Genomic DNA, 14009 nt, shown 5'->3' on the forward strand with positions numbered 1-14009 from the left:
CTTCTATTTATTTGTTATCTTAATTGTGCATTATAATCATACATAAGTGGAATTCATATATGCATAAGTTGATTGATTTCACTTCATTACTTCCTCCCCTTCCAACCCTTCTTTTCTCCCCTCCATTCTTTTCCTCTATTATTTTCATAAGATCTTCCCTTTGTTTTTATTCCTTATTTCTTCCTGGTTTTTACATTTGATAGAAAACAGTTGGCCTTAACTTTGAGTTTGGCTTATTTCACTTAGTATGTTGTTTTCCAGTTCATCCATTTGCCAGCAAATGCTTCATTTTATTCTTTATAGCAGAGTAGAACTCCATTGTGTGTTTGTGTATATATATACATATACCTGTGTGTGTGTGTGTATGTATGTATGTGTATATATATATATATATATATATATATATACACACACACCACATTTTCTTTATTCATCCATTTGTTGACAGACACCTATGTTGGCTTCATAATTTGGTAATTGTGAACTGCACTACCATGAACATTGAAATGCAGGTATCACTATAGTATGCTGATTTCAGCTCTTCACAAGGAGTGAATTAGCAGGATCATATTGTGGTTCCATTCCTTATCTTTTAAGGACTGTCCATATTGCTTTCCAAAGTGTTCCCACTAATTTGCAGTCGCACTAACGGTGTATAATTATTCCTTTCTCCCCACATCATCTCCAGCATTTATTATTATTTATTTTCTGGTTTTGTTTTGTTTGTACTGGGGATTGGACCCAGGGGTACTTTACCACTGAGGTACATCCCCAACCCTTTTTATTTTTTTAAATTTCGAGACAGAGTCTCACTAATTTGCTGAGGGTCTTGCTGAGTTGCTGAGCCTGGCATCAAACTTGTGATCTTCCTGCCTCAACCTCCTGAGTTGCTGATATTATGGGCGTGTGCTACCACCTGGCTATTATTTATAATCTTGATTATTGTCACTCTAAATGAGGTGAGATGAAACCTCAATGTAGTTTTGATTTGCATTTGATTGCTAAGGAAATTGAACATTTTTTCACTTATTTTTTGGCCATTTGCCCTTCTTTTGAGAAATGACTCTTTATTTTGTTCATTTGCCCATTTATTGATTGGGTTATTTGTTTTTTTGATAAGTCTTTGAGTTCTTTGTGTATTATGAATATTCGCCCTTTATCAGAGGAGTAGCTAGCAAAGATTTTCTCCCATTTTATAATCATTTTGAGCTCTTGTTTCCTATATTGTTCAGAACCTTTTTAAATTTGATTTGATGTCATCCCATTAATTTATTCTTGGTTTTATTTCTTGAGCTTTAGGAATCTTAATTGAGGAAGTTAGTGCCTACACACATATGATGGAGTATTGATCCTATAATTTTCTAGCATTTGCAGAGTTTCTGGTCTAATTTTTAGGTCTTTGATCCACTTTGAGTTGAGGGAGGGAGATAGAGGTTCAGTTTCATTCTTCTACATGTGGTGATCCAGTTTTCCCAGTACCTTAAAGACTGTCTTTTCTCCATCTTATGTTGTTAGCAACTTTGATAAGGATTAGATGACTATGTCTATGTGAGTTTATCTCTGTGTCTTCTAGTCCATTGGTTTTCAGTCTGTTTTGATGCCAACATCATCCTGTTTGTTACCTGTAGTTCTGTAGTTTGAGGTTGGGTAATGCCTCTAGCCTTGTTATTGCTCAGAATTGCTTGACTATTCACAGTCTCTTATTCTTCCTTATGAATTTTAGCACTCTTTTTTTCCTCTAGTTCTGTGCAAAAATTCATTGGAGTTTTAATAAAGATTTCATTGAATTTGTGGAACATTTCTGGTAGTATGATCATTTTGACAATATTATTTCTGCCTGTAGAAGAACAAGGAAGGTCTTTCCATCGTCTAATGTTTTCTTCAGTGATTTCTATAGTTTTCATTGTAAAACCCCCTTGGTTAGATTTATTCCTAGTTTGGTTTGTTAATGGGAATTGTTTTTCTCAATTATTTTTCTACTGGGTTCATTATTGGTATGTAGAAAAGTGTTGATTTTTCTATGTTGAATTTGTATGCTGCTACTTTGCTTTGTTTAAGTCCAGTATATTGTTTTTCCTTTTATGGAAAAATTCTTTGCCTAGCTTTATCCTGAGAATTTTCTCTTATATTTTTTTCTAGAAGAGTTTTGAAGTTTTACATTTAAGTCATTGGTGTATTGTAAATTAATTTCTATAAAAGATGTGAGACTTAGGGGTCTTAGTTGAATTCTTTGCCTTGGTTGTCCACATATTCCAGTACCGTTTGTTGAAAAGCTATCTTTCATCCATTAAATTGCTTTTGCACTTTTGTCAAAAATCAGTTGGATGTATTTTGTGGGTCTATTTCTGAGTTCTTCATTCTGTTCCATTGATGTGTCTTAATCTTCTGCCAGTACCACAGTCTAAATTACTATGGCTATATAATGTCTTGAAATTAGATGGACTGGGTCATTTTTTTTCCCCACAAAATTGCTTTAGCTAATCTAGTTCCTTTGCTTTTGCATATAAATTTACATAATATCTACAAAAAACATTTTTCTGAGATTTTGATTAAACTATGAATTGACATTTTTGCCATTTTCAGTGTTTTGATATATATCTGTTCATTTTTATTTTTATTTTATTATTATTTTTTAATATTTATTTTTTTTTTTAAATTTTCGGCGGACACATCATCTTTGTTTTTGTAGGTGGTGCTGAGGATCGAACCCGGGCTGCACGCATGCCAGGCGAGCGCGCTACCGCTTGAGCCAAATCCCCAGCCCCATGTATATCTGTTCATTTTTAAATGTTATTGTTTTTTGCAGCACTGGAGATTGAAACCAGGGCCTTGCACATACTACACAGCATTCAACACTGAGCCACACTGCCCGCCCTCCCCATTTTCTTAGATATTTGATTTTTTCCCACCAGTCTTGTATAGTTTTTGAAAGTGCAAGTCGTGTACATATGGTGTTAGAATTACATGTATTACATTTTTATTTTGACCTATTATGAATGGTGTTGTGTTTTTTTAAATTTTAGAGTCTACATGCTCATTACTATTATAGAAATACAGTTAATTTTTGTAAGTTTATCTTGTCTCCTGTGGCCTTGTTTTATTACAAACAGATGTTAATTTGTTTAGTTCCCTCCACTAAATGATTATGTGTTTTTTCCTTTTTTTGTGTATTTTTGTCTGCTTTTGTTAGAAGGTAACTCTGGCTTTTTAAAGTAAATTGGAAAGTTTTTCCTTTTATTATTTGAAATGGATTATGTAGAATAGTTCTTTAAAGGTTTGTTTCTCCAGTGAAACCATCTAAGCCTAGAGATTTTTTTCTGAGAACTTTTAAATTTGAATTCAATTTATTTAATAATAATTATTATAATTATTAAATATAACAATGTATTATAAACACTATTTATATTATATAAATATAAATAATAATAATAAATATAAATAATTTAGGACTACTCATTACTGCATATTGTGGTCTGGTATTTGTGCTTTTTAAAAAATTTTTTATTCCTGGGTAATGATTATACATAAATAGTGGAATTCATTGTGGCACATTTTTATGTACTCATAATTTGATTAGTTTCATTCCCAATTGCCTCCTCTTCCTTCTATCTTACTGGTCTCCCTTCTACTTTCATGAAAATCTCCCCCCACCCCCCCTCCTGTTTCTTTCTACCACTTAGGAGAGAAAGCATTCTTTATTGTGAATAGCACTGCCATAAACATGGGTATTCTTTTGGATCAGTACTGAGGGGTGTTATAGCTGGGTTATAAGGTAGTTTCAATCATACTAGTCTTTTGAGGAATTTACATATTGATTTCCATGGTGTTTATTTAGTCTTGGTATTTCTGCTTTTTAAAGGATTGAATCAGTTTATCTAGGGTAGATTGAAAATTTTTGTGTATAGTTATTCATAGGATAGTCCCTTTGAGTCTTTTTTGTTGTTGTTTTTAGATGTTGATGGACCTTTATTTTATTCATTTATTTATATGTGGTGCCGAGAATCAAACCCAGTGCCTCACAAATGCTAGGCAAGTGTTCTACCATTGAGCTATAACCCCAGCCACTTCTTTGAGTCTTTAATGATATCTTTCCCTTTTTTGTTGTTTTTGAGCAGTCTTACTAGAACCTTGTCAAATTATTGATTTTTTTTTTTCCCCAAAGAACCAGTTTGTTTAATTGATTTGGTGGAGGTAAGTTTTTTTGTTCTGTTTTTTTTGTTGTTGTTGTTTGTTTGTTATTGCTGTTCGTTTCAGTTTTATAGATTTTGGCTCTTAATTATTTAGTTCATGTATTTATTTTGCTGCTCTTATTCTAGAATCTAAAGGTACAAATATATTTTCATCTCCTTCAACTTAATGCATTTTCAGTGGACTTTGGCACTTTGATCCAGGGATTATTTAGGAGTTTCCTGTGTAGTTTCCAAGTGTTCATCAGAGATTACGCTGTTATCTTCCTGCTATTATTTTCTAGTTTGGGTCCATTGTGGCCAGAGAACACAGTTTCCATCACTTCAGTTATTTATTTTTTATCTGGGGGTCTATCAGTTGAGGAGAGGAGGTGTTTAAATCTCCAACTATAATTATGAATTTGTTTATTTCTCCTTCAATTCTGTCAATTTTTTCTTCACATGTTTGTAGCTTTGTTATTTGGTACATCTTGGATTGCTTAAGGTTATTTAGGATTGCAATGTCTTCTTGGTGGATTGACCCTTTTATCATTAAGCACTTGTTTGAATCATTTTCTTTGTTGTAAAGTGCATATTAGTATAGCCACTCCTGCTTTCTTTTGATTGTTTTTATGATGTATATCATTCCATTCTGTTGCTATTAACCTGCCTGTATTGTTATTTTTGAGATTAGTGTCTTCTAAACAGCATATATTTGGGTCATTTTTTAAACTCTGCTTTGCAAATTTATCTTCTCATCGGTGTATTTAAAGACCTTTTATATTATGTGTGATTATTGATAAGATAGGCCATAAGACTTTTCTATTGTTTTGTTTGTTTTATTGTGTGGTTAGTTGCTTGTTGAAGCATTTTTATGATGGTTCTTTGAAGTTATGTCAGATAATTATGAGCATTTCTGTCATTTTGGTGTTTGAATTTATTATGTTTTTGCCTTCTCTGTGAAATCTTGGTTCTTGTTTAAGTAATTTTTTTTATTGAAACCTGGACATTTTTAATACAATATGAAACTTCGGATTTCATTTTTAATAGCTTCCTGTAGCACCACTCTTTGAGGAGTGGAAACTGCACCCATTGACATCCAAGAAAGGATGCTTCTTGTTACTAATAGGCAAGGGTGAGAGTTCTGGGTCCCCTTTAGGCCTTCACTGATAACTGTCTTGTCTGAAAGGGGTAAGAGTGCCTTCTTAGCTATTCCCCATATAGCCTCCATTGACCCCATTAGGGTGGTGGCCTTTTACCAGTGGGTGATGGGGAAAGCCCAGACTTTTTACCATGTCAGCTCTATACCACTGCAAGGCAGAGGAGAATTTGCTGCTCATTATTCCTGAGTAGAAGTTCATGTTCTCTATGTGCTTTGTACCAAACACTATAAGAGTTGAGAGAGAGGTCATATATCCTGGTGAGGGTGGATATTTTAGGTCCCTAAAGTCTTCACTGGCATAGGTGGGAGTTGGATCACAGGTTTTTTGATAGTGTGTGACTAAAATAGAATGTTTAGTTTTTTAAATTTTGTCCTCCTTTGCTGTTCCTTTCCTAGTCTTTTGGCTAGAAAAAGTTGAGGTTTTTGTTGGAGCTCTCTTGTCTTCTCTCATTGTTTCTGGTTTGCTGGCTTCTTCAGCCCCAAGGCTGAGTATGTAAAGCAAGAATAAACTCAAGGAACTTGCCACTCTTGTTATTCAAGTCTTCACTTTTGGAATTCTATTACATTTGTTTTATATATGATATCTGTGGAACATCATATATAAAGGACAGAGGGAAGGATGGTGAAAGAGATATATTTATTCCATCTTGATGAAATTGAAAGTTATTTCTGTTTTGATCCCAGGGATGCCTTACCACTGAGCTATATCCCCAGCCCCTCCCCTCTATCCCCTTTTGAGCCAGTCTTGCTGAGTTGTTGAGGCTGCCTCAGACTTGCTTTCCTCCTGTTTTAGCCTCCCTAGTAGCTGGGAGAAAGTTATTCCTTTTAACTATTTTTTTTTTTTTTTATCCCACTCATGCTAGTGCCTCTTTTGTATGCCATTTTAAAACCAAGTTTTTTCTTGCCACATTTTTTTGGTTCATTATAGTTGCATATAATTATAGTATTTGTTGTTACATATTTATATGTGCACATAATATAAGACTATAATTTGGCTGATATCATTCCCCAGCACTCCCCACATCCCACTCCTTGTTTTCTTCCCTCTTCTGATGTCAGTTTGACTTTCATGAGATCCCTGCTCCCCCTACATTTTTATTTTTTCCCTCCTCTTTGGTGAGAGAAAACATATGACCCTTGACCTTCTGAGTTTGACTTATTTCATTTAACATATTGTCTTAGGTTCCCATCCCTTTTCCTGCAAATGACGTAGTATCATTTTTCTTGATGGCTGAATAAAAACTCATTGTGTATATATGCTACATTTTCTTTATCCATTCGTCTATTGATGGATACCTAGGCTGCTCCATAGTTTGGCTATTGTGAATTGTGTTGCTATAAACATGGGTATACATGTATCACTATAGTATTGTTTTAATCAGCTTTTTTTGTTGCTGTGACTAAAGAATCTAACAAACAATTTTAGAGGATGAAAAGTTTATTTAAGGGCTCATAGTTTCACAGATCTCATTCTCAATAGACAGCTGGCTCCATTCCTCAGGGATCCAGGTGAGACAGGAACAACATGGCAGAAGAGTATGGCAGAGGGAATCAGCTCATATGGTGATCAGAAAGTAGAGAGAGAGATACTCCACTCTTCAGATACAAAATATATTACCCATAGCGACAGCCCCAATGAATGGCTTCCTCCAGCCATACTGTACCTGCCTCCAGTTACCACTCAGTTATGTTAAGGCTATAACCTAATCATTCCTCCTCCAACCTTCTTGCATTGTCTCACATGTGAGCTTTGGGGTATACCACATCTAAACCATAAATATTGAGGAGTGGTATAGCTGGGTCATATGGTGATTCCTTGCACAGTCTTTTGAGAACCTTGATAGTGATTTCCATAGTGATTGTACTAATTTACAATCCCACCAACAGTGTAAAAATGTTTCTTTCTCTGCACATTCTTTCCAGCAATAATTATTTTTTGTATTCCCAATGACTGCCATTCTGACTGTTGTGAGATGAAATCTCAGTGTGATTTTGGTTTGCATTTCCCTGTTGAAGTTGAACATTTTTTCATGTATTTGTTGGCCATTTGTTTGCTTTTTGGTACTGGGGATTGAACCCAGACATGCTAAACCACTGAGCCACATCCCTAGCTCTTTTTATTTTTTGAGACAGGTTCTTGCTAAATTGTTGAGGGTCTTAGTTGCTGAGTTTGTCCTTGAACTTGTGATGTTCCTGCCTCAACCTGCTGAGTCCCTAGGACCACAGGTGTGCACCACCCGGCTTTGTTGGCTGTTTGTATTTCTTTTTTGAGAAGTGTCTCTTTAATTCATTTGCTCATTTATTAATTGGGTTATTTGGTTTTTTGGTGCTGAGTTTTTTTAATTCTTTATATATTCTAGATATTTTTCTATCAGAAGAGTAGGTAGAAAAGATTTCCCCCATTTTGTAGGTAGAACCAAGTTCTTCAGAAGTGTTTGTTTATACTTATTTTCTCTAGTTCTTCTCATTCTTTCTTAAACCTATTCCAGTAGAATTTTTATCCCTATCACTTCTCTGAAAACAGTTTTTCAATGTGTCATTTATAAGTGAATAATAAAAGCAATAATACCACAATTTATGGTTACACCTAAAGTTTTACTCTGTAGGCTTGAAAGCTGTATTAAATTGAATTCTGTTTAGATTGGTCAAGAAAATTTGAATAGTCACGTAGCCATTAAAAATATTAATTCAGTGGGCTGGGATTGTGTCTCAGTGGCAGAGGACTTGTCTCATACATATGAGGAACTGGGTTCAGTCCTCAGCACCACATGAAAATAAATAAATAAAATGAAGGTATTGTGTCCATCTACAATTTAAAAAAATATTAATTTTGTAATTTTTTTTCTAGTACAGTTAAGTAGTTTAATGCTGATTTATTAATTTAGTAGTTTTTAAAGCCTTTCTTTTCCCTCAATAAAAAGGCCCAAATGCTTAATTTGTGTTTGGACAAACACTAATCCCAAGGTTACATAAATTTTTTCATGAAACAGAAAAAAAGTGAAATGATCCTTATTTTGTTTTCTGAGGCTTATGTAAAGAATATTACAAAAACTAGTAAGGAGAGTGTACCAAAAAATGAAATTTTTTTGGCTTTAGTTTCCCTTAGAAACAGCGGGGGAAAAAAATCTAGCAGCATGTAAAACAGGTAACATGACTTAAGTTTGGCTTATTTTAGATATGCAAGATTTAATCAACATTAGAAATGTATCCAAATGGCTGGACATGTGAGGCAGGAGGAACCTGGTTTCAAAACCCACAGAAATTTAGGGAATCTCTGAGCAACTTGGCCACACTGTCTCTGAATAAAAAGGGCTGGGGATGTGGCTCAGTGGTTAAGTGCCCCCTGGGTTCAATCCCCAGGACCAAAAAAAGAAGTATACAAAATGTGTACACCTTAATAGAATTTTAGCTTACTATACATTTAGGATAGTGAAAGTCTTAGTCAAATTTGAAAATGCTAGGTATTATGTATTATATCATGAGCATTAAAATTCAATTTTGAGTAGAATACTGTGGGTCATAGTTCATGACACAACTAAATTTGATCAGTGTGTGTCAGATGGTCTCAGAGGTGGCAAAATGTGAGTTAGGTCTTGATGGGTAATATTTTGTCAGAAAGTTGAAGTCAATGTGTTAAGTAGAGAAAGTAAGGTATGCTAAACCATAGCTGTGGCATATGGGAGCGGTTAATTGAAATAAAAATAGAGTACAGTAAGGATGTTCTGAAATGGCAAGAAGATGAGACTGGAGATTTGTGCCACTTATGGAGACTTTGCCTTGCTTCTTGTTCAAGTTGGAACTTGCTAACCCTGTGAGAGTTAGAAAACCAGTCAAAATTTTTGAGCATTGTACCTGTTTTTAATTGTTTATATTTAATGTATTGTCTTTAGAAATAACATGTATAACTCTTTTGCATGCTTTTGTGTATTTATCTTACTTGAAGTTAAATGCTTCTACTGATAACTTAATTTTTTGTTTGCTGTGTGGGAATCAGGATTTATTATTGGGCCACTTAATATAATTGTTAATTATATAATATATAATATTATATTACCACTTAATATAATTGTTAATTACTTCTGTGTTGTGTCCCTAATTTTTAAAACCACTTATGGCTGATATCTTTCACCAAGCTGTTGCCTAAGAACTTTCCAATGAAGTATGTGATAGAGGCCTCATTAATTATATTATTTATATCCCATTCTTTTTTCTTTTTTACTTTCTCTTTTGCAATTATGTGTAATAAAGGCATATTTTAATACATGTCTTTTAAAGAGATACTTATGATTTTATTAGAATTTTATGGTTGAGTTCCATCCCCTGACCCCCAAAGAAAAGTCTTTGGAATAAGCTTTCATTAATTGTTGTTTTTTTTTTTTTAATTGTTCAAAACATTACGTAGCTCTTGACATTAATTGTAATTGCCAGGGCTTCTTTATATTTTTCCTTTTATTATTGTATTGGTAGATAGAAGGCATATTACTCTAAATTTGTGAGAGAATTTTGAACTTAAATTAACTTTATAAATGTATTCGTTCTTAATACATTCCTTCTAACTCCCTAAAAATGTTTTAATTTTCTTCATTATATATTTTTTACTCAAGGTGTGATTGCACAGAAAAGTTACAGAACAAATTTGATTTTTTGCGCTCACAGCTGAATGACATTTCATCATTTAAGAATATATACAGATATGCCTTTGATTTTGCAAGGGTAGGTGTGCAGTTTTTCTTCCTTAAGTCATTGTAATTGTTTTTCATCTTAAGACCATACTTAAGAAAATTTTTTCACTTATTTTAGGATAAAGATCAGAGAAGCCTTGATATTGATACTGCTAAATCTATGTTAGCTCTTCTGCTTGGTAGGACATGGCCACTGTTTTCAGTATTTTACCAGTACCTGGAGGTATGCATTTTTAAAAAAATTTTGATTAAATATTTAAAAAACAATCTGATTTTAAAATATTGAGGAACAAGTCACTTTTAAGTCCTGTACTTTTAAACATTATTCATGAGTATTGAAAAAATTCTGTTAAAATGTGTAAATTTCTATTGTCAGTTTTAGACCCAAGTTCATGTGATTTGATATATCCTTTACATAAGAATTTGGGGAATTAGGGGTATAGTTTTGTGGTATAATGCCTGTTTAGTGTGCATTAGACCCTGGGTTCAGTCACTAGCACTAAGTTGGAAGTGAGAGCTCCAAAAAATTTATTTAAGAGAATGACTTTAATAGCATGCTTGACTTTACTGATTACTAAAAAAAGAAAAAAGTATACTGAATTTATGAAGCAAATATTCTTGGAGAGGGGTATCATTGTTCTTACTAGCACAGTGGTTCTAAAACGATACTATTCTTTTTTACATTGTTTTATCTAGTTTCATATCTGTTTTCATTGACTTCTTTTCTCTTTTTTTGCATTGGGATTGAATATAGAACCTTACATGTCCTAGGCAGGTGCTCTGCCACTGATCGTCATCCTTAGCCCTTTCTTTCTTTCTTTCTTTATTTGAGAAATGTTCTCACTAAATTACCTAAGTTGACCTTAAATTTTGATCCTCCTGCTTCAGCCTTCTGAGTAGCTGGGATTACAAGGATGTACCACCACATCCAGCTTATGCCTTTTAATTTTTTCTTGGTATAGTTCTTGCTATTTTTTGAATAAATAAGTTTTCCTTTGGAAATAATTTCTCATAAAGCTAATATCACAGCAAGTTGTCCAGAGTAGTTTTACTTAAAACTTATAATAAAGGACAGTGGCACTTATATGAAAGAATTTTTTGCACAATAAATTTTTAAGCCAAATAAAGTGAATATTTTTCACGAATAGTGCTTACCTTTCTCCTGTTTCTATTTTTAGGCAAAATTAAATTTAACTGAATGTAAAGACATTCACCTCTGAGAAGCTAAGTTGAAAACTAAATATTTTCACACACTTATTAATATGCAAACTATTTGACATATGTTTTCTTTTTAAATCATTATAACACCATTTTTAAGTTAAGTTTTCTCTCCAGGAAATGTATTCTATTCTTTTTTTTTGGTACCCGGGATGAACCCAGGGGCACTTAACCACTGAGCCTCATTCTTACTCCACCTCCCACTTTTTTAAATTTTTGAGGTAGGGTCTTTCTAAGTTGCTTAGGACCTCACTAAGTTTTTGAGGTTGTATTTGAATTTGCAGTCCTCCTGCCTCAGTCTCCCAAGCCTCAGGGATTATACCATACCTGGCTATGAGTTCTATTCTTAAGTAACTTTCTCAGGTCCTTCAATTAAGCGACAGAAGTGGAATTTGAACCCACTATTTCCATTAGACACCAATCTCAAAATGTAGTTCATGCAAGAAATATACTTGGAAGGAACACAAGGGAACTTTCTAGAAATGGGAAATGTTCTATATCTTGATCTTGTTGTTAGTTACACAAGAACATACAGATAGAAAAATTGTGACTTTTAATTATTAGTATACTTGTACTTACTAATATTATTCAAAAATTGGAGAAAAAAAACTAGTAGTCGTCAATATGTAAATGCTCTTGAGGATTCCCTAAGAACACAAATAGTTAATAGAGAAATAAATGTTTTAGGAAATGCCAAAGCACACAAAAAATTATAATATATTGACTGAAGTTAAATCCTGTTAAGTAATGTTTGTTCTGAAGTTCACAGCAATTTGTTTTGATTTCCACAGCAATCAAAGTATCGTGTTATGAACAAAGATCAGTGGTACAATGTATTAGAATTCAGCAGAACAGTTCATGCCGATCTTAGTAACTACGATGAAGACGGTGCTTGTAAGTATGGTGTATTTCTATGAAAATAAAATTCCTAAAAATATTATGCATTTGTGGAGCATTAACATAACAGTTTTAAACATCATAACAGTAACTTTTACTGTTTAGCCAGGTTATGAGGAAGGTCAAGAGCTTAGATTCAGTAATATTATAAAATTAATTCTGGTAAATGTTTCCATTCCTTAGTAACCATACATAATAGCTAAACTTAAATGATAATTTCTGCATTTAGAAGCCAAAATTCTGCTTTGTCTTTCCTGTAGAAAAAAAAATCATGATTTTAAAAACAAGAACTATACTAGAAAAAGCTTTAAAATTAATGATGGTACCTATTAATGATATGGCAGATAATATCAATAACTCACTACAATTTCAACCTTCCAATTAAAATATTTGTACTCTTTTTTTTTTTTAAGAGGTAAAACTTTTTAATCTCAGAGTGCCCCTCCCAATTTTCAATCCCCCCAACTCTCTCCTCTATATCAGGGCTGGAGAGTGAGGCCCCCTGCCCTCTACCTCTGGTGGACGAGGGCCCTTTAAGGCACCTGTGGGGGTGGGAGAAGAGGAATGGGAGCTGGTTCCATCCTGGATGCAAGGACAGGTTTCAGTTGGCAGGTTTTTGTGGGATGGAATCATTGAGGTGGTGTGTCAGACGCACACACAGGATTGGGCCATCCCTGATGTGGCCAGGGTCACAACTGTCAGGACTAGGGGCAAAAACAACTCTTAAGTGGATAAAACAGATTTGGAGTAACGATTATTTAGATGGGCCAAATTACTCTCTAGAATTATATATTTTTAGTTTTTACTATTATTTTGATTTCATGCGTTGTTTTAATGTTCAGAGCAGTTAACCTGGAAAAGGAATTAAAATGATGCATTTAATCATTTACTTTGTGTTTATCTTTATACCATGTCCCCTTTTTAGAATAAAGTCTTTTATATGGCCTATCTCCCCTTAACAATCTTACAATACTTGGGAATGTAACAGAACTACTACCTTAATCACTTTTTACATTATGATTAAATGCCAGAATGCTATGGAAGAGGTTAATAGTGACTCAGTTATTAGAAGGTTCATGAAACACCTTGCAAAGAAAATTGCTATGAATACCCATTGTAGAAAGTCCCACCTTTTTTTTTTTTTTTTCGGGCAAAATGGAAAAGGCTAAGAAAATACCAATATGTAGAAGAGGGAGACTGGAAACAAAACAGGATAGGTCAGACTATCATTACTAAACATATGGAGAATTTGTTATATAGTTGGAGAGATGAGTTTATTGAATTCTAATGAGACTTGTTTCATTATTTCTAGGGCCCGTTCTTCTTGATGAATTTGTTGAGTGGCAAAAAGTTCGTCAAACATCATAGCAAGAACTATTGTGAAGAAAATGCAAACTTTTTGTTTCCCACATGTATACAAACTAATGAAACGAGGGGGAAAAATCCAAAGGGTGCATTTTCATTCATATGAAAGACTTCTCATAGTACTTTTTTTTTTTTTTCCTTTTTTTTAAAGGAAGTTTCCTTGTTACATGTGAGCGGCATTGAGCCACACCTCTTCTGAGACTGAATATTGACATTTTTGTTTCAAGTTATGTTTTTAACATTTATTTCAGAACAATAAAGATTCAGATTTGTGACAAAGGCCTTAAAGTGAAGATGTCCCTTGAGTGTCAGAGTGGTATTTATTTTTGTAAGTTTGAATTCTTGATTTTTGAGGTTCAGAATTACCATGAATTGGTGAAATTTTAGAGATTTTAAGCAATCTTAATATCCGGCAATGTAGTCTGCTGATGGTATAGCTCATATTATTTATCTTTGCACAATTAGGAAGAATAATTATTGGCCTTGACTTATAATGATTTTCTGATGCAGCTAGTAAAA

The 14009-nt window shown here is 33.6% G+C and overlaps 1 protein-coding gene across 4 annotated transcripts in view; it reads left to right on the plus strand.

The window, feature by feature from the left end:
• The window catches only part of Dcun1d5 (defective in cullin neddylation 1 domain containing 5), a 29474-nt gene extending 15702 nt beyond the window's left edge, over window positions 1–13772 (plus strand). For all 4 annotated transcript variants that reach the window (XM_046466615.2, XM_046466625.2, XM_046466642.2 and 1 more), the window contains 4 exons: window positions 9933–10041; window positions 10129–10233; window positions 12020–12122; window positions 13438–13772. In XM_046466615.2, the coding sequence (XP_046322571.1) occupies window positions 9933–10041; window positions 10129–10233; window positions 12020–12122; window positions 13438–13493 (373 nt within the window). In that variant the 3' untranslated portion in view covers window positions 13494–13772. The remainder of the gene's footprint in view (window positions 1–9932; window positions 10042–10128; window positions 10234–12019; window positions 12123–13437) is intronic.
• Window positions 13773–14009: the final 237 nt, after the last annotated feature.

This window comes from Marmota monax, unplaced genomic scaffold, assembly GCF_021218885.2.
Source record: "Marmota monax isolate L192 unplaced genomic scaffold, Marmota_monax_Labrador192_F-V1.1 WCK01_AAM20220418_F8-fsc00045, whole genome shotgun sequence".
NCBI lineage: Eukaryota > Metazoa > Chordata > Mammalia > Rodentia > Sciuridae > Marmota > Marmota monax.